The sequence below is a fragment of the Manacus candei genome, unplaced genomic scaffold (genome assembly GCF_025592945.1).
Source record: "Manacus candei isolate 608988 ecotype Guabito, Panama unplaced genomic scaffold, ASM2559294v1 h1tg000035l, whole genome shotgun sequence".
In the NCBI taxonomy this organism is placed as follows: Eukaryota; Metazoa; Chordata; class Aves; order Passeriformes; family Pipridae; genus Manacus; species Manacus candei.
Window position 1 is genome coordinate 1,802,079 of NW_026138083.1, and position 22,908 is coordinate 1,824,986.

A 22,908-nucleotide genomic window follows, 5' to 3' on the forward strand; every position below is an offset into this window, starting at 1 on the left:
CCGGTGGCCATCGCGGCCGCGCCGCCGGCCATGGCGGCGGAGGAGGAGGACGACGTGGAGTGGGTGGTGGACACGATCGCCGGGTTCCTGCGGGGGCCCGCCTGGTCCATCCCCATCCTGGAGTTCATGGAGCACAACTGCGAGGGTGAGCGCCGGGCCGGGCGGGCGGGCCGGGCGGGTCCCCGATCGCCCCGCGGGCTCTGTCCCCGCTCCGCGGGGTCCCCCCGGTGCCCGGGGCTCTGCGGGAACGGGCGCGGCCCCCGCCGGGCGCTCCCGGGGCCCGCGCCGGCCCCCGAGCCAGCCCCGTGCCAGGGCTCGCATCCATTAGCTCGTCCTGGGATTACGGCGGGAGCTTACGGCTGACACCGGGCGAGAGCTGCGCCCCGCTCGGCCTCCAAGGCTTTCCCAGAGCCGCGGGTTTTCCCTGGGAAACGGGGCAGGACAGCCGAAAGCGCCGCCTGGCCGGTGGGACAGAGGAGGAGAAGGCCCAAAGTTAGGTTCCTGCAGTTGTGTGAACGTTGTCAGTTCAGAGGTGAGAAGCCCTAAATTAGTACCTCCCAGAAATGACAGTCAGCGCTAAAAATCAGTGGGTACCAGTCGTGTGTTGTAGTTGGTCCTGTGCGTGAGTTTAGCTCGGAAGCAACTCCAGTTAAACCTGCTTTTCTTCCTCAAGAAGGAAAGGAGGGAATCAAGGAAGAACTTGGGAACAGCCTGGAAAAGTGGAAGTCCAGGCAGTGAGTGGGACCTGGGATCACCCTGTAGCCCGGGGAGACCTGTACAGGTGTGTCTGTAGTGAGGGAAGGAGGAAACACTTCCTGATGTAGAAATTTGGCTAAATTACTTCTGCTGCTCACAGAACAATTTCTGCTGCCCAAAGAACACCTGGAGCCTTATGGTACCAAAACAGAGACAATTTGGGCAAGTCTGAAAGCAGTGCCTAAACCCTTTGGAAACCGAAAGAAGCTTTAATTTGCCATTATTGACAAAAATTGCTTCTCAGTTACCCGGAATCATTTCTCCTCCTCCCAAGCTTTACCTGAGGCATGATCATGGTGGGGCCCGTACACCTTGCCCTACTACAGCGGGAAATGAGGGAGGGAAAGCTGCTGGAGGTGGGAAGGGATAGGGCAATCCAGCCTGGAAGCGTTCTCCTGGGAAGTCTGCCCAAAGCTGGCGAAGCGCTGCGGTCTCATGCGAAGGGTGTAGGTTTAGGTGTCCAGGGAATTGATTTATCCCTCTCGGGAGCGATGATCTCTCTTTAGAAGGTTGAGGGGAATTTGCAGGCAGTAAGAAGATTGTGGGCCCGCTGTAATTTTCCAGGGCTGGGATGGGGCCTTCTGCTGGGCTGATCCCACTGCTGCCCTTGCACCCACATACTTCGTCAGGGCACAGTTCTTCACGTTGCCAAAACATTCGGCCTTTGGGCTGGGCAAGCAAATTAGGAACGTTTTCATCAACTGACAGTAATTTGTGATTGCTCAAAAATACCATGTGAATTTTGGTAAAATTGGTGTGTAAGGAATTCATTTTGGAACTGTAGTTGCTTGGGCCCAGTCCTTGCACTTCAGCTTGTAAATGATCATAATGGTTTTCTTTCCCTCTCCCATAATTTCTTATGGCTGCACTGATTTCCTTTGATGTGGAACTGCACTTGAATCGATGGGTGTGTATTTAGGGCAAGAAGGCTTTCTGGTTTTACTCAGATGTTCCCAGGTGCTCACTGAAACATCATTTGGGCATAAATAAGCTTGGTAATAGCTGTGAGCACCAGCAGATAAAGGTACAAAAGGAATAAACAGCCCTTGTGGCCTGGGACTCCCTCCCAGCACAGAACCACCTCCCCAGCCCATGACTCAAACCAAACTTGACTTGAGCTCATCCCGTTTGAGGGGTTCTGGGCAGGATTTTCAGTTTTACCAGGAAAATGGTGAGCTTGTCTCCTGGGATATCAGGGTCCCCTGGCTCGTCGTGACAGGGTGGTTCTTCAGGTCTTTGTTGCTGTTGGGCAACCAGAGGCTCTGTGCCAAACCCCTAAAGGAACAATGACTGTGTGATTTAAGAGCCCTGACTCAATGAAATCCAAGGTCTCCGTTCCAAGCACTCCTAATGCCACTTAGCTGGGAGGAGATGCTGACTGCAGCTCCCTGCACGTGGCACTGAACTTCATCCCGGCGTGTCCTGAGCCTGAGGACAGAGCACAGCCCTGTGTCACCCAGGACAAAGGGAACAGAGAAGCCAGAGGGGAAGGTTGGGGTCTGCAAAGGGCTGTGAGGGATCCCCGGAGGGGAGGAGGTGCAGGAGGCAACAGGGGCTGTCAAATGCCTCCACCCTCTTGGCTTTGGGAATGTGGTGGTTGCCATGGGAGTAAGATCTGTACAACATTTCCTACCATTTGAATTTATTATTAGATATTTTAAAATAATTTGATTTTGATTTCTTTTTTAATTTCTTCGTTAAAATCGTCGCCTCGTGCAAAAAAACCAAAAGCGACGTTGCTGTGCCAGATTCTGATTAAAAAGCAAGTTTTCTTTGCTTATTATGAGGCCTGAAGTGTGTGATTGGATTTCTCTCACTGCATTTGCTGGGAGGGGTTAGGAAGTGGTGGCAGTGCCTCCTGCTTTAGGAACTGCCACCTCCTCCAGGCTCAGGGCACTCCCAGCCGGGAAAGGCGGCGGAGGAGCTCACAAAGTCACCCCAGGTGTGGGTGAAGGTCACACTAATTCCATGGGCATCACCCCCATCAGGGATGTCACCTACATGTGAAGATTAAACCACCCTCATCCACCAGTTCCAGCAGAATTCCCGTATTCCTGCAACCACTTCAAAGGATGCTCCCGGGAAGTGACTTGTCTGACACGGAGTGGCTAATCCTGAAGGGGATTGAGGCAGCCTTATTTCTAAGCCTCTGCTTTAATTGCCAGGTTTTACATTACCTCTCTTCTTTGTTGGCATGAAAAAAATGTAAATTACACCCCCCCCAAAAAAAAACCCCTTAGTTTTCAGCTTCCCTGGCATTCTGCTCCTTCCACCTCCTCTGCAGCGTGGAGATCGTGAGCCTGATAGTTCCACTCAGGAGCTCTTGAGATGGGTTTATGCAAACAGGATTAAAACAGAACTTCACCACATTTCCTCTTTGGGTTTGCCTGGTTTTATGCAGGCAGGGGCTCATTTTCCTGCATCACCTTGGCTAAAAGACTGACATTTAAAAAAAAAACTCGTTTTAAGTCATTAATTAACCCATCCTCCATGTAAATAGATGGAGAGAGAGAGAAATTCCCTGCTCTGTGTGTCATCTGCCACCTTGGAACACCCCTCCACAGGTTCCTGTGGTAGTTCCTCTATTAAATCTTAATTTTTAGTGAATGTAGCTGCTCAGTCCTCAACTTACAAGTCTATCAGGAAGATACATTTCCCCAATATTAAATCATGACACTTAATTACATTAAATTACCAAGAGCACACGCTTGGCCTGAGTGTGGGGAAGAAACACATGGCTATAATAAATCATTAATCATATTTTCATGTGATTAAACATGTTGAATATATTCCCTTGTAAAGGTTAATGTCTCTGTTTAAGGCATCAGTTAATTTGTGGCGCTGCGTACACTGACTGGAAAATGTTTCTTCCTCCCTCCCCCCCCAGTTTTTGATGATGAAGAAGAAAGCAAGTTGTCTTACACAGAGATTTATCAGGAGTACCAAGCTCTGGTGAGCATCATTCACTGTTGGGGGGAAATTTCTAAGAAAACAAATTTAAAATGTTAAATTAGCATTTAGCTGAACTTCTCACTGGGTTATCTTTGTTATTTAGAGTTTCCTAACGTTGCTTGTTCTTTAGAAATCCTTTGAGCTCTAGTTGTCCTTTGTGCTTTCATGCTTAGACACCAGATAGGTAGAGAAGAGTCTGTGACACACTCATATCTTACTCTGTGCTACCTTTTTAATTAAAATTAACATATCTACCAAGCTTATAAATACAGTCTGGAAGGCAGTCATGTTATTTTCTGTCAAGTTAAAATGACAAAGAGCAGGAAGTCTGAGAACACACACAACTTGTATTTTGTTCACTGGGGAGTCTGGGAAATCTTCTGACTTAAATTTCAGTTGGCAGAAAGAAATGACAGGATTTTTTTTTTTTTGAGCTTAAATGCCTATAAACCAATGCATGCAGATTTCCAAAACACTCTTTTTGTAACAAGGCTTGGGAACGCTCGATGTTAAAAAGCATCAGCTGGAGAAACAGGAGCCAACATCCACCAGAAAAAATGAGCTGCACTGTTGTAATGATTCTCCTGTGAGCTTAAAAAGCACCCCAGCAGAAAAGAATGTGCAGTGATGAAAAAAATTCACGTGGTTCTTAGGGAAAAAGCTGACAGAGTGAGGCTTGTCCTTCCTTACAGGTGGAGAGGTTACTAGAGGACTATCTCAAAGAGGTTGGAATCAATGAGGAGAAGTTTCAAGAGGCTTTTTCATCCCCACTTGCAAAGACTCACACCTCACAGGTATTTGCCTTCCTCAAGCAAACAGATTAATTCTCAGCTTTAATTTAATTCTTAGATTTAATTCTTAGCTTTATGTTTGCACTAGTACAGCTGGGGGGAGATGGAGCATGGAAAAGCTTTCTTGTTAAAACTGTAACTTTCAAACGACTTACAGCTGCAAACTTACACTGGGAAACCCAGTTCTGTCATAATATTATTGTAGACACGTTCATCCAAAGGCATGACCCACCAAATTCTTTTCCTGACTATTACTGTGTGTCTGGAAAAACAGACAGGTAGGAGAATGAAACATTAAACTCTTCAGAATGTGAGTGTCAGTGTAACTGCAGGCAGCCTGAGCTGGCTGTGGTTCCTGCAGGGTCTGATTTTGGTGTGTTTTCCCCCCCAGGCCATCCTGCAGACAGTGTTGGCAGCAGAGGATTTTAGGCTATTTAAAAAAATGATGGTGCAGAAAAACATTGAAATGCAACTGCAAGCCATTCGGATCATCAAAGAGAGGAATGGTGAGAAGGGGTGAAGGGGGGGGTCTCTTCAGGGTTTCAGAGTTCTTTTGGGGGCTGTTTAATCCGTTCAAAATGAGTGTGGAATTGTGGTTCTGTCCCAGCTCAGGTCACTGGGAAACATTCAGTTGGTGTTACTGGGACTGGGATTTCAATCCTCGGTCCTTGGCTTGCATTCCCAGTGCCAGCTGCCTGTGTTTATAAACTTAACACATTTTTCACTTCTGCTTGTCTGAGTCTCTCTGTGAGACTTGACTGAGTTGTTGGTTACAGAATCTTGGTGACAATTGTGAGTGTTGGAGCAATGAGTTCCTCAAACATGCCAATACAGATAATTTGAATTCTGCTGAACTGCCTGCTGTGCTTACTCTGCACTTCACCGTGAAAAATCCACAGGGAAACCAGGAGCCAAAGCCTTCCCCATGCTAATGCACACCTGAAAAAGGAGATAAGGAAGATAATCCACACTGGGCTTTGCTGCTCTGCTGATGTTCCTGAAAGGATTTTCATCTCCCTGCTCCTTTCTTCCGTGGCTGTAGTGTCACCATTTGGGTTTGCCTCCTGTTTCTCAGGGAATCATTTCTAAATGTCCCCTTCCATCTAACAGCTAAATTTGGGAGTGGTTCAGTTGGCCAGCACAGAGCTTGGCTTTACCTGGCATGTCCCAACTTCCATAGCCAGAAACTTTTGCCTTTCTGCTGCCAGGACCTCCAGGATCAGCCAGGACCCCTTTGGAAACAGTTACAGAGAGGAAGGATTAGATGGCTTTGGGTTTGTGGATGTGGTTTTCTTGTGTTTGCTTTTTTTTTTTGGATATTTTTTTTTCTTCTCTCTGCCCATTGAAGCACAAAATCATTTCCTTTATAGCAAGACATAATTTTTTTCCCCTATTTTTTTTTTCCAGGTGTGTTGCCTGAGTGTCTGACAGAGGGTTCTGATGTGTTCAGTGAGATCGAGCAAGAAGAAATGAAAATACTCAAGGAGGTTCTCAGGTGAGAGACAAATCCCTCCTACTTTGGGTGTTTTGTTAAAACAAGAAATAAAGGGCTGTAGGACCTGACTCTTCCAGCCTTTCCCAGGAAACTGCCTTCATCTTCCTGATGGCAGGAGTGTTCTTGTCAAAATCCTGCTGAACAAATGATATCCTCAAAAGCCCCCACTCCCAGTCCACAGGTGTGGAAACAAATCCAGGTTGTATTGGATGGTGCTGCTTTCCCTCTCCATCCTGCAAATACTTCCCTCCCTGTCTTTAAACCAGAGATAGAAAAGCCCTGGGAATTCCCACACAGTTATTTTTGCACAGGGAAAGAGGGCAGTGGGGTTTGTGTGCTTCTCCCAATTATTATTTTCTGTTAAGAGTGTGTTTTCACTGAAGTGATGGAAATATTTTGGATACTAATAAATATCCTTATCCAAATAGTCCTGGAATTTTTAAGCAGTGCTAAATTTACCTAAAAATCACTAACACTAAACGAGTTCTGAGTATTTACTTGTGCTCTGTGTTACAGAAAATCCAAGGAAGAATATGACCTAGAGCAGGAAAGAAAGAGGACTGAGGAGGTGAGTACCTGACCTTTTTGAGTAAGTTAGGAGTTAGAATTAAGGAATACCCTGACATTCCTGTCCTGGCTGTGACTGGATCACTCCAAGTGTGCCATCAGGACACGTATCCCATGACAACCACGTTCCCCCCTCAGTCCCCAAATCCTAAAATCCTGGGAGCAGATGTCAACCTTTGAGGCCCAGAGAACGTGGGAATTACTGATATTGTCAGGATCAAAGAGACTTCAAAGCAAGAGCTGCCTGGGGATGACAGCATCCCTAATCCTGCAGGAATTACCTCCAGGACCCCTTCAGGGACAGGGGAGTTTTTATGGAGTGCCCACGGCACTGCCAGAACTAATCCCCAGCACCCAGAAACCCCCTCCAGGAGCCCAGCCCTGGGTGTCCTGCAGAGCCAACCACGTGGAAAAGGGGATTGGAGTCGTGGCAATACCCCCCCTGCCCTGGGAAAGCAGGCAGCTTTATCCAGGGATAGCAGTATTCTTCCTAAAAGAGCCAGGTTGCAGAGGCCCAGCCAAATTCCCCTGGACAGAGAAGGTGATGGTGTTCAGTGACAGTGTTCAGTGATGGATTTGTTGTTTGGAGGGTGTTTTAGTACAAAATAATTCCATATTCTAGTGACTGCTGAGGGGCTCTGGTGTGGATTAGGTGGTTGATGAACAGTGTAGACATTTTCTGGGCAAATCCCAGCTGGCTTAACTGCTCCAAGAGGTGGATTGGGGTGTGTGTAAGGTAAAAGAACACAGCTTTACCTGGAGGTTCTTCTGGGAGCTTTCCTAGTGTGGCCAGTTGGATGCCTGCAGTGCAGTGCCAGGGGCTGTAACACCTGGTTTGGTTTCCTTGATTTCTGATTTCAGGCACAAGCTAAACTCAGAGCACCAGATGCCACCCACAGTTCTCCAGGGAATTCGAGGGGAGCTGTCAAAGTAAAGGAATCCACAGAGGGAGCTGAGGCTGCTGCAGAAACTGCCAGATGTCCCCCAGGTAATTTTAGGGGGTGTGAGGGGGGTGTGCAATGCTGAGTGTGCAGTATGAGCTGGGGTTTAAATTATACAAGAGCCCACTCGTGCCAAGATTTTCAGGCTGTGAGTAAAACACCCCAGCTCTGAGCAGGGGGTTGGCACAAAGTGCCCTGCAGGAATCCCTCCCAACCCAGGGCCTATAACTATTCCATGATGTTCCAAATCTACTCCAAGTGGAGGAGAAATAGAGGAGTCCAACAGCAGTTTTTATCTTTGAACTGACTGTGTTTGTGCCACCATAAGAACAGCAAGTTCCCTGCAAGCAACTCTGAATCATCCACTCAAAAAGCTCTGCCCTCTCTCCCTTTATACACCGAATTTACACATTAAATTTACAATTGCACCAAATATTTCTGAAGGAACCAGCCTTCAACTGTTAAGGGTCATTCACAGCCCACCAAACTGAATCCTTCTGCCTTTGGTTCAGATTTGAGTTACTCATTTTAATCTTTTCAACGTTACATTTGTGGTTTTGGGTGGGATTGTGACACTTTGCAGCTTAAAGCTGTTATGGATAGACTCAAACTGAATGAACAGAGTCAAACTGGTATTTCCCCACCTGTTTTCTTGCACATATATGAAAACCTTCAGGCAGACAGGACAGCACAGTCACAGGGCTCTTCATTAATAATAAAAGAATAGCAGGAGCAGCACCTCACCTCACCTCACCTGGGAGGAGTTCTGGTCGAGAGGAGTCTCAGGAAAGTTCTGGAACACCCCCTGCTCCCCTGTCTGGTGACTGGAGAGGCTTTGGCTCCCACCTCAGGAAAAAAGGGGAGAAATGTGCCTTTTTTTTTAAAGTTTTCCATTTCATGAGAAGACACATCTGGATAGTGGAAGAAACACTGATTTGTTATTTTTATCTCATTTCTCTTCTTTCCAATTTCTCTGTAAAATTCCTTAGAGGGATCTCATAAATCTCCGAAGGAAGACCTAAAACCAGCCTGCCCAGTACAAAAAGGAACTGAAAACTTACCTCAGCCCTCTTGTGCCAAGGGGAAAGAAGACACTAAGAAGAGGCCTGGGAAACACTCAGAGAACACAGCACAGAAAGCTGGGGGGAAAGGGCCTGTAAGTCTAAACCAAACAAGAACAAACCCCAAACGTGGAACTGCAGGGCCAAGAGCAGGATTGCACGTGGAACATACACTTAAGACAGTGTTGTTTCTGTTCTTGGAATCAGGTTGCTTTGGGTCAGTTTAATTTTCTTCTAAAACCAGCGTGCAAACACTTTTGATGATGTTCCCAGGTTAATTAGCAGAGTTCAGCTCATGATTTTGCTTTCAGAGTAGGATTCAGCCTCAGTGCCATGATAATTTCTTAGGAGGCAGCTCTGGCTTGAACACTCAGCTTCGGTTTGTTCTCAGCTGACAGTTTTGGAGGCAAATAGGGTGTAAATGCTTTTCTTGCACAGGGCATTGATACCAAAATTTAATTTCAACACGTGGTTTAAATCTTTCCCCCCCCCGCCAGAGTTTATCAGAAATCGAACAACAGGAGCTGAAGCAACGTGAGGAGTATCTGAAGAAAAAACGAGACCTGCTGCTGGCCACGAAGAAAGAGTCCAAAACCAGGGCACCAACACCCCCAACCACTGAGCAGAAAGAGGAGGAGACACCCAGACAGGTGAAGCACTCCCACACTTCAGTCACAAACCCCCAGGGCAGGTGTTGATGCTGCTGCTGGACAGTGGGGCAGGGTCAAAAACAGCAGGAGGGGGGAAGGAGAGAGGAAATATTTCCAGTATTTTCACTGGGTTTGCAGAAGCTTTGGGCTGGAAGTTTCAGTGATCAGTTGGCATTGGTTTGCTTCAGGACCACCAAACCCTGATGATTCATCTCAGTTTCTGAGTGGATAAAATGCCTGTTTGCTCTTAGTCTGTGTCCTGGTTGGGCTCCCCCAACCCTCAGGGATGTTTTTGCTGATGAAATGGCAAAGGCAGGGCAGTCTCAGGAGCCCCTTTCCCCCTCTGCTCCCTGTTCCCTGCCAGGGAAGCTGCTCACGGCCTGTCCTTTTCCCTTTGTTTAGGAAGTGTCAGAAGAGAAGCAGAGGTTGCTCCAGAAGAGGAAGATGCTGGCAGAGAAACTAAAAGAAGAGGTTATTAATAAGCGATAGCTTTAAGAGCTCCTTGCAGGCCCCAGGAACAGAAGGGTGTTCTTAGAACAAATTCCACCATCACTGAGTGAGGGGGTTTGGTTTCCAGTCTCACCCTTTAGCTTTATAGAACTCTCAGACAAGCAGCTCCGTCCTTGGTAAATCAGTATTTCGGTTACACTGACCCACAGCACGAGCTCTCCTTTTCCAAGCGCTGGGAATTCCCTGGCTGTCCAGCAGGGAGGCCCTGGGGCACCCTGCAGTGCCCAGCCCTGGCTCAGCCTCTGCAGAGCCTGGAGAAGGGAAACAGAGATGGAGAGCAGGTGAAGTCATTCCTATGGCAACAAGTCAGAGCTAGACATTTTAACTTTGGCATTTTTAACAGTACAGGACTTGGTCCCTTTATTAGCCCGTTATAAAATCACTCTTTGGCAGCTGTGCAACGTAATAAAGTCCAATTCCCCAAGGAAGTGCAACCTTGGCCACCTCATTTTTAAGAAAGGTAGTGCAGCTTAGGGGTGTAAGAATGAACTCCAGCTCACAGCCTTTTACAGACTGCTGGGGCACTTTACCAGCCCCAGGGCCCAAGTTTGCTACAAACACAACTTAAATTAAAGGAATTGCTTCAGTTGCAAAGTCGGGGCTGTCCCCAGAAACTCCCTTCCAGAGTAGGAGAAATCATTTTAAATCCTTTGGTGGTTTGGCCTTGAGACACTGGAAGTGGGGAAAGAGACCCCCCTTTGCCCAGGGCATCACACCCCTGACTGCCCCAGCAACCCACAGGAAAAGAGACAAACCCACCTGCTCAGGTTCCACGTAATTTTTATTAAAATAGCATTTATAACTGGTACCGTTGGCAGGTGCTCTGTTCTCCTCCAAAAAGGGGGGTAGTGGGAGGGCCCCAGGCAGGGGAACACACGGGGCTGGGGAACCAGCACTGAGGGGTGACAGCCCCAGGGAAAGCCACCACAGAGTGCTGGGTGTCACCTCCTGGGACTGTAGGGTGGCTTCGGTGGGACAGCTCATGCCACTTGGCTCCTGGAAAAACTCGTGACATCCTTGGTGTTGCTGTAAAAAAACCTCCTGTGGGTCTGTTTGTGAAGCTCCTGCCGGCGCTTCAGCGAGGCCTTGGGGGTGAGAGCAGGGTCAGGGCTGAGCTTCCCTGGAGCCCGGGGCTGGGGTGGCTGTTCCAGAGGCTCAGGACACGCAGGGCACTCCAGGGGTGCAGGTGAAGGCACATCCAGTGCAGCTGCTGCTCCGTGGCCGGGCAGTTGGTGAGGAAGTTCCTCTTCCCTGGGGAAGCAAAGCCAGAGGCAGGTGGGGATGGTGAGGCTGCAGCTCCACTTTCCCAGCAAACGCTTCCTCAGAGCCGGAGCTGCTCCATCCCACGGGTGGAAACGAGGAGTCCCAGCTGGGGGGCTGGAGCCCTCAGGGGCAGCACCACTGGCCCAGGTCCATCCAGGAGCTCACACCTTCCCACCGGGATCCCAGCTAGTGCTGGACAGTTCCTGTTGGAACTGCAAGGACAACTCATCTCCAACAATGCCCTAAAACGGCCACAGATAACTCACCCCGTGTAACAAACCAAACAAAAGCAGGAATTATGGAATTACAGGGTCACATTTTAATTCCTGAATTTTACAGTTCAGCATTAATATCACCACATGTATACAAATGGTGTAAAACAAGTACAGTGGTATCTTTAATACAAAATAAACTTCTGTTTTATGGAAAAAAACTATACTTCATATCTACACAGACAGCCCATCTTTTTCCAAACAAGAGCTAAAATTAAAACTACCAAAAAAAAAAAAATCTCCAAAACAGAGAAACTGCTTCAGTTTAAACTATTCCAGGAGAAATGGACCCATAACACGTATTACAAGAGTGACCTATGTGGTGGATTGCAGCTGGTTCCATCCTTTAACACTTGGGAAATTTCCTCTCGCTCTGCCATGATCTCGGATCACAATGGGCAAACTAACATTAAAATATTTACAGTTCACGTGCTGCTCTGCGAAATAAAACCTGGACTGTTTGCCTCCCCCAACTGCCCTCTCCCTGTCACCTACGTGGAATGTGCTTTTGTTTGTTAAAAAAGCAGCTTCTGTCCCACCCAGGTTCAGGTGCTGCTTGTTGATCCCGCCCCAGATCCCGGTGTTCTCTTGGCAATAATTCCAGCTTGGTCCACGCTGACCTGGGTGTTGACCTGCTGCTCTAATTCCTCCCGAGGAGAAGCCTGTTAGTGTTTCTCATTCCCACCTCCATCCTGCAACGTGAACTCACAGACAGGGGCTGCTCCAGCTGAGGCAGCTCTTGGAGCGACAGGGAGCGCGGCTGGAACTCGGGATCTCGCCCACCTCGACGCCAGCAGTTCTGGGCTGTGCCGTGGACAGCACCAAGCAGCTCCTGCAGAGACTGGGGAAGCTTTTGCTCCTTGGCATTGATATTACTGATACTATCTAACCCAAAAAGCCAAGCCAAACCTCCCATTCTGGATCCAGCTTCGTCCTCTCCTCTGGGGAAACAGAGCTCAAAGCTCCCCTGAACTGTTTGACCAACTCCACATGCACTGGAACTGCAGCCTCCCTCCCTCCAACCATGAGAAATGTCATTTAGTTGGTAAGAAATGGTCCCAAAACATGGATTGTTCTTATGCAAACAGAGTTAGTTTTCCCTTAAAATTGTTTTTAAAAGAGGCATTGCTAAAAGAACACAACTGACAGCACCATTACAAAATTAAGATTACTGGGTTCAAAATTTAAGCTCGACTTTTATTTTTTTTCCTAGTTCTGTTAAACACTGGGGAAACCCTGCAATATATTTTAAAAAAAGTATTACCATACCTTTCCCTCCCCCTGCCCTCCCGACACCTGAGACTTTCCTTGCTGAGAAGCCATCATCCAGGTTCTGAGAATACTAACCCACTTTTTTTTTTTTTTCATTTTTCATTTTTTTGACAGCCTGAATGGCAGACTCCTTACTCTCTAGAAAGACATTAAGTTCCTTGGAAGCTTTGTGTTTACAGAACTAACCCTTTCTAGCTGATACACCGAGTTTCTTTTGCTACTCCTCGTATTATCTTATTTACTCATGGGAGAAAGCTTTCTGAATCACTCTTTTTAGCTCTTGAAACAGTTGCAGCATTTGAAACCCCGTAGGAAAAGTTCTTATTCCAAAGTTTTGGTTTCTTTTATGAACCCAGACGAGGTCTTTTCCTTGGAGATGTCTCCTCCTCTTCATCATCATCTTCATCATCAGGATAATCCACTAGGCCAACTAGACTTCCCTGCCAAGTAGAGAAAGGGAAAAAGGAAGTTCTCACCTTGAAAAAACCCCAAGGAATGTGCAATTTTAGGACAAGCCCCAGCCCATCTGCCAGGACACCACAGGCTGCAGCAGCGGGTTTTTTGGTGATGCCTTTGGCATTCCAAGACCCATTTGTCTGGAGAGTGGTCCTGAAGCTGCAAAAACACTGGAGCCCCCTCACTCCTCTGGGTCTGGCCTCACAATTGCATGGAAGCCCCTTCTGAAGCTCCCTGCTGGATGGACACAGACCCGCTGTGCACCCTGAGATCCCTCTGGCTTGCTCAGCCTCGGGGTGGGCAATCAAATTCCTGCCCCACTTTTCCATAGGTGCTGAGGGGATGGAGATTCCAACAGTGCAGGGCTGTGCCAGGCACCACAGAGGGGCCATCACCGCCCTTGCCTGCTCAAAAACACCTGGGAACTGCCTGGACAGGGAGCACTAACAGAGTTCCCAAAAACCTCAATCTCCCCTGTCCACGGAGCAGTGACCGGGCAGGGAACAAGCTGAGGAGTGGCAGCAGTGAAGCCGTGAGGAAAACACGGAATGAGACCGTGGCACCGGACACCAAGGGGCTGCAGTCCCGCCCAGCCCTTCCCTAAACCCTCCCCACCCGCTCAGGGTTTTGCTGAGCCCCCCGTGCCAGCCCCTGTCCCACCTTGGGGGCCGTCACCGCCGGGGCCAGGGCCGTGCTCTTGGAGGAGGAGCCGTTGGAGCTCGCCGGGGACGTCTGAGCTGCCACCGATTTACTGTTGGCACCGTTGGCTGCGCTGGCTGAGTGGGAAAAAGTGAATTTGAATCCCCCAGCTGAAGTCCTTTTTGGAAGATTCTCTTTGTCTTCGCTCTCCTTAGCTGAGGGACAAACATTGCCACACTTAGGAACAGCTGCACACCAGGAGCACCATCTGCATCACAGCACGAGCGTGGGGCGAGAGCCGACGGGTTTTTTGGTTGTCCTTTGTCTCCAAATGGACAGTTCCCCATCCGGCCTCACCCAGGGCCCTCAGCAGCAAACTGAGCAGGGCCCACACGCTGAGGGCCAGGGCTCACTCAGAGCACACAAGCACAGTCTTGCCTTTGAGTGCCATTTACACTAAATGCGTGCCCAGAGCAGTTTAACTCATTATTTTAACCCTGAACTGGCTTGCAAAGACACGCTCAGATCTCCTGCCTGACTGACACAGAACACCCTCAGTGCTGCTCGTGGTGCAGAGCACAATCCATGGGTCTGCCACGGAGCCCTTCCAGTGCCAACAAGCTCAAGCAGGGTAAGTACCTTTTTTAGTCTCCATAAATTTCTCATAGCTATCTGGGAAATCATCCTCCTGCTTTGACTTCTCGACTGGAGGGACAACAGCTTCTCCTTCTTCCTCCTCATCCTCATTGAACCACATCTCCTCATCCTCCTCCAAGGCTCGGGCGTCCCTGCGGAACCTGTTGCTGCGCAGGATGGAGGGGACGCTGCAAGAGACACAGCACAGGGGTTCCAGCTCTGCTGCCGGGGCACACTGGGGAGCAGCAGCGGCTCCCAGACTCTCAGGGGGAGTTTGGCCCTCCATTCCCAGCTGTACCCCCACCCCAGCTGGCAGTGGTGTGCCAGCTCCCCGGGACAGACCCAGAGCACACAAAGCAGGGCCCACCTGTTCAGCTTCTGGGTCTGTCGGTCTTTTTCTTGCTCATATTTTGTCTTCAGTCCCTTGAATGTCTGAACATATTCAATAGATTCAAGTGCATTATAGAAGTTTTCAACTATATGTGCAATAAGGGACTTAATGTCTTCCTGCAGGAGAACAAGACAGGGTTTCAGTCTCACGTGGTCACAGGCAGGAGCTCAAAGTTTTTGAGTTTAGTCTGGAAAGGAACTGACTCCTTGCCTAGAACCAAAATATTATTGTACAATATTGTACAAACGTGAAGTTCTCAGATTTATCTTCAATAAAAGAGCTGAGATCCAGAAATAATTACTGAATTTCCCACAGACACAGACAATACTAAGCAGTGTCCCAGTGCAATCTGTGATGCTCTCATGAACCAGGATGTTTTATCTGGGATAGCTGTGCCCTGCTCTCCCTGCAGCTTCCAGTTCTCCCAGTACTCAGTAACTACAGCAGCTCCCATGGGACAAGGCACCTCTTGGTCAGTGTCCCTCTAACAAGTCTGTCACCACATCAAACCCTAACATTCCAAATTTTCTTCTTGCTGGAAAAGACAGCAGCTACAATATCCTGTGAGTAAAAACTGCCCTTCACTTTCCCAGGGCACAGAGATTCCCTGGAAAGCCTCCCACACGTCGAGGCTCTCCCAGCCAGTGGCTCAGGAGCTGCTCCAAGTCCTTGTTTCCCAAGGAGCTGGGTGCTCCTGCCTGTGCTGCCCACACACACAGTGTTCCCACACACACTGATCCAAAGCTGCCACTGGCCAGGGAAACACTCGTGTAGGATTTAAAGGACAACGTTCGTAGCCAAATTAGTCTCACTGAGACCCACTGATACCCAGATTTAGTGCCATACAACACATTTCCCTTCATTCCTCAGTGCCAGGTTTGGTCCAGAAGCACCACAGGGAAGCCCTGAGCGGGACTGAGCCCCGGGACAGCTTCACACCAGCAGGGCCCACACGCCCTCCGCGGTGGGACAGTCACGAACAGCGGGCACGTTACGGGGTCACTTGACCTGGCTGTTTATGTCCAGGAGGGATTTGAGGTGGAAGGGAAGGGTTGCCATGTGCCCAGGGGTCAGAGCTGAGCAGGACTCACCACCCGGATGAACTCGAAGAGCTCGATGACAGCAGAGTTGAGCAGGTTGTAGCGGGTGCCGTTGTCCAGCAGCGCGTTGATCACGGGCTCAAAGAGGTTTCCCTTGGTGATGTAACGGTTGTAGAACTCATCCTTCAGCCCAATTATCCTCCTCATGAAGCGAAGAGCACCTGCACGAGCAAAGCAATTCCTGGGTTCACTAACCCCGTGCCTGGTGCTGCCCTGAGGAAGGTGCACCCCAAACCCAGAGCATCCAGGAGCACCCTGGGCAAGTGCAGCAGCAGCAGGTGCTGACAGGTCACCTTTCCTTTTCCTTCTCTCACTTTCCTGGGTGTTTGAAAGCCATCAGGGACCACTGATCTCTGTCTAAAGTCCAGCAGCAATTACTCAACAGGAGTCAGTAGTAAACAGGGAATTACCAGGCATTTTAAGTGCCCACTGGCACTGGAACAGCTTCCCCAAGTGTACACAGAGCTTGAAGGAGGAAATCAACAGCTCCATACTCACACAAGGCCAGGAAGGTGTGTTTGGAATTCATCAAGACCAGGACTCTTCTCAGCAAATCTTTGTTCATGATGTAGTTCTTGATGTGATATGTGTGATGCTCCACACAAAAAGTAAGCAGCTCCAGAATTAAGGCAAGTAGTTGTGCCGTTTGATAATTATCTGTGAGAGAAATGAACACTTAAGTGATACCAAAATGAACAATGTGCAGTCATGCACCAAATCCTCACCAGGCTCAGCTGATATTGCAGTTCCTGACACAGTTTTTAATGGATTTTCGTTTTACTGCGTTGCTTCCAGTTGTCTCAAGTGAAGCAAAGCACCCACATCTATTTCAATAAAATGCATTACAAGAAACAAACCTAACTTTCTCTTTTAATAAAATACCATACACAGCAAACAAGGTAACTTCCAAAACTCAAAGTCAATTAAAACTTACCAGGACAAATTGTATTACTCTTAGTGGATCCAACTACTGCATCTGACCGAGAGAAAACAGAAACAAACATCAGGAAAAGGTTTTCAAGGTGCTGTCAGTATTTCAAAGATGGGGATAAACAATCAATTCTACAGATGGTCAGACTTTTCACCAGATCAAAAGTTCCTGGAAGCTATAGAGAAATCAACGTGCAACAAGGATGCAGCCAGGGGAGATTTCATTTACATTAAATAATATTTAATTTACATTACAAAGTTTCCAACCCCAACAAGGTGAAAGTATGTAACCTGATACTTACAATATTATCCCTACATAGAATAAAGTGCCTGGTCTAAATTTTTCAAATAATACACTCAGCACTACAACAGATGTTTTTACCAGGTTTATTTCTGTATAAAATGCCAAAACATTTTTTTTTGACTTAATAAGAGAAGATGGGGAAGATGAAACAGATGTTTTCACCAAATACATATTGGTTTGATTTAATCTCTTGAAAGAGTGTTCATGAAGTCCAAGGCAAGAGGCTTCACAAAGTCAGCATCAAGACATGTTAAACTCCTGTTTGTAAAGCACTAGAGGCAAACTAATGAGTGTTATTTGCTTGCAACAAACAAAAGATTTCCAATTCTTTTACTGGCACCAGGAAAAGTTCAAGAAGAACCAAGGTGAGGGAGTTCCAAGCTGCCCTGCTTTGAGTCCCGAAACCGCTGAGGGCTCTCACAGCAGTTTTGTAAACTTTTGCACAAAAGCCCCTGTGACCTACAGACACCTCCTGCTTTACAGCAAATATTTTTAAGAATTGTACTGATGAAGTTAGAGTGCTGTTAACAACAGAATATTAGCATGATCAGCAGCAGGGCAGTACCTTTCTCCCCCTTCTCCTGGGCCGTGTTGGCCAGCAGCGGCGCCGTCAGCACGTGCATGCAATGGTTGTAGAAGAAGTTGAGAAACTCGCTTTTCTCTGTTTTCTGAAAGAAAAATCACCTTATTAAACGCTGGCATGTGGGCATAAGCTCTTAAATAAGAAAGAACAGTAACAAGGGAGACAGCCCACAAAGAATTCCACTGACTCCTCCAGGTCTGCCTGGACATTATCAGTCAGGCCTGCAGATCTGTCTTCGCTCAAGGAAGACTCTTTCTTTCATTTTGGGACATCTAACCAAGGTAACTGTCACCAAAAAATCCCCACCATGCAAAGATATGCTGGAAATATATCAATAACTCGGAATGCCTGACAAAACTTGTTTAATGAATACCTATACAATGCCCCAAAAACATATGTTTTACTATCAAAAGCTGACAGAAGCTGCAGCTTGTTATTTAGCTTGTTAAAATTCACTGTCAGCCCAAACACAGAGAGTACAGGTTTTTAACTCTGCCCAGGCAGCAGAGCTGTGTTTGCTCACATTGGCTGTGGCCAGCATGTTCTCGGGGTCGATGAGGGTCCTCAGCAGCCCCATGAGCTGCACAGCTCCCCCCAGCTCTGGGTCAGTGTCACAGATCATCTGCTCGATGACCACGTTGATGAGGAGGATGTCCTGCACAGAAACCCCAGACAAACACAGTCACACACACAGCCAAGGGGGGAAAGCAATTCCCCTAATTTCTGTCAGTTTTTAGAAGACAAATTCAAGTGAAACTGAGGCATGGAGACACACTGGGATACAGGAATTCTGTCAAGCACAACCCTCCACACCCACAATCCTTGTCAGTCACACTGTGACCTCAGGGAACACCAACACGCTCACAAATGTCTGTATTTTAAATCTACTTTGTCCTGTGTTTCTAATACTGACATTTTTGGGTCAAACCTCTCCAGAATTTGGGATATGCTCATTTTTTCCCCCTGTTTGCTCTAAAACTGGTATATTCAAACTCTGAACCACTTTCACTTACATCATCACTCTGCTGGGCCTCTTGCATCACAAATTCTCGGACCATGGATGGGCTAAATTCTACCAGATAAGAAAATATATCTGTAGCAGCAGATCTAACTTGCAGATCATCCATTCCCTAATAAAAAAAAAATAAATTAATAAGTTAGAACAAATTAAGATTGGTATTTATTATCAAGTAAAGCTGCAAAGGAAAGGGATTGGAAAGTTTTGAGAACGTTTCACCGCACAAGTTTCTCTGAGAAACACAGTAAGAGGGTTGCAGAAAAACAACAACAAACCAGCAAGATGAACTGCAATGGTCAGGCAGCAACAGCTGCTGCAACCAAAAGAGTGAAAAAAAATTATGTTTTCCCACTGCTGATTAGGAAAGATTAATCTGCTAATGACAGGATTACGTGATCTTTCGGGCAGGGACCAGCTCACAGTTCAAGATTATCTAAAAATACTTCTTTGGCCCTGTCCCAACAACAACCACAACAACAACAATTGAGCTGCCACAGGAAAAAAAGAGCCTCTTTCAATCTTTACAGCTCCCTGGCACAAGGACTGCACTGATCAGACTTCTCTGCCACACAGAGTAACAATGGCCAGAGCACCCAGGTCAGAGCCTGGGGGTAGCCTTTGGATTCTGGATGTCCCTGTCACCTTCCAGCCTCAGCAGGGCAGAGCTGGCCCAGCAGACTGACACAGGGCTGCTCAGCACAGCCCAGACCTGCTGCAAAGGCTGGGGCTTTCTCTATTTTATTGCAATCAGCCCCAGGCATTCACTTACCATGACAATTTCAAGAGCTGGAAGAATTCCCAACTTGGCCAAAGTTTTGAAAAAGGCGTCTCTGTTCTGAGGTTGTAACGTCTGAGAGAAGGCGCAGAACTCCTTGAAAAAGTTCACCTGTTGCACAGGGAAAATGTAATTACAGGTGCATGAGTCTGACAACCCTCTGGAAGGAGGAAAGAGTTCCAGTTTGTAGCAGAGTGTGCGTGCTGGGTGATTCCACAGAAACCAGCAGAGCAGTTCCACTGTTTCTGTTTCCTGGCTGCAATTTAAGGGCTGAGGGACCCCCCGAGCTCACACTCACCAGTTCACACCGTTTGTCATCATCTGTAGCTTCATCTGTTAATTGTGCAAAAACTTCAGACAGAAACTTCTCGTCTTCCTGTGGAACACACAAAAGGAACACAGCTTAGAGAGCCCCTGAAAGAAGGCAAAGCTTCCACTTTTGTAGGATCCCACAGTGCAGCAAGGCCAGCACACTTCCAGCAGGATCATTCCCAGTGGGTTTTGGACTATTACTGGCTTTTCATATTCACACCCTCCACTACCAATAGATATTTAATACATACAGGACAACACCTCACTTCTTGTAAAGCATTTCAGTCACCCCATTGCTTAGGACTCAAGAGGTACCAAAAACCCAGGGTGACACCACCATCTCTCCAGTGTTTGGGCACTTCCTGCCCTCTCTGTCCTGTGATTTCTCTGCACTCCTTCACATGGAGAATCGTGCTGGCATCCTCTCAAATCAAATGTCTGTTATCTTTTAAAGACAATATAAATCTGAAAGCAAACAGTAACACACTACAGCATTACAAAATTATGCACTGACCCAACTCTGTGAGCTTCTGCATTGAACAAGCAGGAGCAGAACAGCAGCACTATAACAAATATACACCAGGTTGGCACTGCAGAACATGGAGGGTGCTCACCTCTCTATTTGGCCTTGTGCTGCCACTAAAATCTGTGCTTTATTAGGCTGACTTAATACACAATTGTTACAGTCACAGCAGTGCAGCCAAAGGTTCATGATTTTTTTTTAAGATGTGTGGAAAGAAGTGCTTTACAAACACGGGATACCTGGACCCAACATCCCAGAGAGCACAACGTACACAGACCGAGTGGTTTATTTTAAGCTTTGCTGGCTTGAACAGCTTCATTAAGCCTGTCAAAAACCAAACCCCCACCATACCAACAGCAGGTATGCCAGAAAATCCCCACTCTACAGAGATCTCCTGCTTTCCCAAGGCTGCTCCAGAGTAATCCCGATGTCCCAGAGCCCAGGCTGGCTCCGGGTTTGTTTCCCTCCCATCCCCAGCAGCACTGGGACCCAGTGCTCCGTGGCACGTAGGAAGGAGCTTTGCTGTGGCCAACACAATCTGCTCCTCCCATGAGCTGCCCTCAGCCAGGGAGCTTTGCCAGGGGATTTGGGGTAACAGGAGTCCAAGGCGCTCACCAAACCCAAAGGAGCTTTAGAGCTCTTGTGCCACAACGAGGAGCTGACTGACACCAGAGGGCTGGGACAGCAGCCCTGAGCTCCACACCACCAGGGAATTCCCCTCAGTTATAGCTCTTCCATGTCTGCTTTCTCCCCAGTTGTAATTCTCCAGGATCAACATTATTTGTAAATCATCAGCCATGTCTCCTTTACAAGCTTTAAAACAAGCAGGCAAACCTACGTGCCACATATTCTGATGGCAAAGAGCAGGGACAGAGTCAGCAAAGAACTGTCAGAGGGTTTCAGAGCCTCCTGCAAAGAGCACTAGAGGGAACAGCAAACCACAGCACAATTAAATATCCAGCACTGTAAGGCCTCAATGAAAAATAAATTTACAGGACTTAAAAATCTCTAAATGGAAAGGACTGTGGCCTCAGGAGAACAATGCTGAATTTATTTTTAGTTTCAGAAAACAGATGCAAAAGAATTTAAAGGGAAATCTGTATTTAATACAAAGTCGTTAATTTTGCAAGGGGGATTTAATTTTTAGTTTCTTTCTACTATTCAGCCACAAAGAAGAAAGTAGAAAGAAGCCAAAAAGCTTACTCATGCAATTCTGTGCAATTATTCAGTTTGGACTTTTTTTCCAGTCCTCTGTTGAACTCTTTACCATATTCCACCCATATCTGCACTCATTACCATACTCCATATGGATGTTATTTCTCCAGAGCCCCTCTCTTCCCACAGTTTTTACTCTTCTCCATTCTCCCTGTTCCACAGAGGCTCTCCACACCCAGCCCAGGAGCTTTGTCATCTGTTCCACACAAATGTGGCCTCCTTGGACATGGATCCAAACCAGAATAAAGCCCCTTTGGTACCCTTTAGTTCACACTGGAAACACCCAAATGCCCTGAAGTTCACACACAGCTCTTCACTGAGGCTCCTTCCACGCTCCAGCTCCGTTGGCACACCCATGCAGGACAGTTTTTGGCAGTGACATCTTGGTTATTTATTAATTATTACTTCTGGGTATCAGGATGAAAAAAACCCCAGCAACTAATCCCTCGATTTTTATGGCAACATGAACATTTGAAATCAGCACCACGAAGTAACAGCAGTGTAACAGGAATGGTTCTGAACATGCTCTTTGGAATCACAGATCCACAGAGTTTCTTACAAGCACAGCACAAATGCCCCTCATACAGAACACTGATATTTGTTCCCTAAATACCTCTATAAAACCAGCTCAAAAGGTCTCTGTGGCTTGGCAATCAAGGAGAAAAATCTTTCACTGTTTGCAACCTGTTAAAAAAAATATTAAATTTACTCACCTGAAATCTACCTTTTCAAGATACAAAAGCAAAGGCCTCCAAAAGAAAGGGACACTGTGCAAATGGAAGTGTGTGTGATTAACTGTAATCCACTGGAAGCTACAGCTACAGGTATCCACACATCATCCATCCAGAGCATACTGAAAACCACTTACCTGCAACATACTGACAATCTCAACTTTGTTGAAGAAAATAAAGGAAGTGAGGGTAGAAAGAAAATTCTCTTCAAAAACGGATGGTGTCGGCAAGATGATGTCCTGAATATACTGTACCCTGTAAGTCTGGTGGATTTTTTGCCTGAGTTCAGAGTCTGTGATAGGAATAACCTCCTTAAATTTTGCCGTTTTGGTCAAGAACTCCCTGTGCCGCTTGGGCTGAGCCAAGGAAGGGTCGTACTCCAGGCAGCCCACCACATCCATGATGCACTCGTCAGAGAACATCACCTCGAACAGAGTCGCTTTGTTGAGGAACAAAATGCCCCGGATGATCTCGTACAAGTGGTGCAAGCCCTCCGTGTTCTCCAGGTTCTCGCACACCTGGAAGAGCTGCAGCAGTTTTTTGATGTAGCCTTCGTTCTCCAGGGCCAGGGCCAGCTTCTCCCTGCGGATGGGCGAGGACAGGACAGAGGTAACGAGGTCGGCGATCTCTTCAAGTTTGTTGAGTTCACAAGTGGGAAGGTCAATCAAGGGACTGGTTTCAGGCATCTCCTCTATGTGCTCCTCTTCCGACTCAATAAGGTCCTGTGTGACTTCCACCGAGGGATCCTTGCCCTGAACCTGAGGA

The 22,908-nt window shown here is 47.5% G+C and overlaps 2 protein-coding genes across 3 annotated transcripts in view; one reads left to right on the forward strand and one right to left on the reverse strand.

The window, feature by feature from the left end:
* Nucleotides 1-11,424, forward strand: CFAP36 (cilia and flagella associated protein 36). The gene is made up of 10 exons (XM_051792656.1): nt 1-145; nt 3,644-3,708; nt 4,401-4,502; nt 4,891-5,005; nt 5,907-5,994; nt 6,511-6,562; nt 7,423-7,549; nt 8,492-8,658; nt 9,061-9,213; nt 9,616-11,424. The coding sequence occupies exons 1-10, from the start codon at nt 31-33 to the stop codon at nt 9,700-9,702; spliced, it is 1,071 nt and encodes a 356-aa protein (XP_051648616.1). The 5' UTR covers nt 1-30; the 3' UTR covers nt 9,703-11,424.
* The window catches only part of PPP4R3B (protein phosphatase 4 regulatory subunit 3B), a 19,024-nt gene continuing 7,398 nt past the window's right edge, over nt 11,283-22,908 (reverse strand). Inside the window, exons 4-16 of one of the 2 annotated variants that reach the window (XM_051792655.1) lie at nt 22,281-22,901; nt 19,661-19,738; nt 19,357-19,473; nt 18,583-18,699; nt 18,093-18,224; nt 17,552-17,654; nt 16,687-16,728; nt 16,251-16,409; nt 15,744-15,913; nt 14,629-14,768; nt 14,265-14,449; nt 13,647-13,762; nt 11,283-12,970 (exon numbers count right to left, since the gene is read on the reverse strand). In XM_051792655.1, the coding sequence (XP_051648615.1) occupies nt 12,875-12,970; nt 13,647-13,762; nt 14,265-14,449; nt 14,629-14,768; nt 15,744-15,913; nt 16,251-16,409; nt 16,687-16,728; nt 17,552-17,654; nt 18,093-18,224; nt 18,583-18,699; nt 19,357-19,473; nt 19,661-19,738; nt 22,281-22,901 (2,076 nt within the window). In that variant the 3' untranslated portion in view covers nt 11,283-12,874. Of the gene's footprint in view, nt 12,971-13,646; nt 13,841-14,264; nt 14,450-14,628; nt 14,769-15,743; nt 15,914-16,250; nt 16,410-16,686; nt 16,729-17,551; nt 17,655-18,092; nt 18,225-18,582; nt 18,700-19,356; nt 19,474-19,660; nt 19,739-22,280; nt 22,902-22,908 lie in introns of both variants that reach the window. The other variant, XM_051792654.1, reaches the window with a different exon arrangement.

What these genes read in the sequence shown, in the direction of transcription:
- CFAP36 (XM_051792656.1), top strand. Translation starts at nt 31, where the DNA reads ATGGCGGCGGAGGAGGAGGACGACGTGGAGTGGGTGGTGGACACGATC. An exon ending in CAAAGACTCACACCTCACAG is followed by an intron (nt 4,503 to 4,890) that starts GTATTTGCCTTC and finishes TTTCCCCCCCAG; the next exon opens with GCCATCCTGCAGACAGTGTT. An exon ending in GATCATCAAAGAGAGGAATG is followed by an intron (nt 5,006 to 5,906) that starts GTGAGAAGGGGT and finishes TTTTTTTTCCAG; the next exon opens with GTGTGTTGCCTGAGTGTCTG.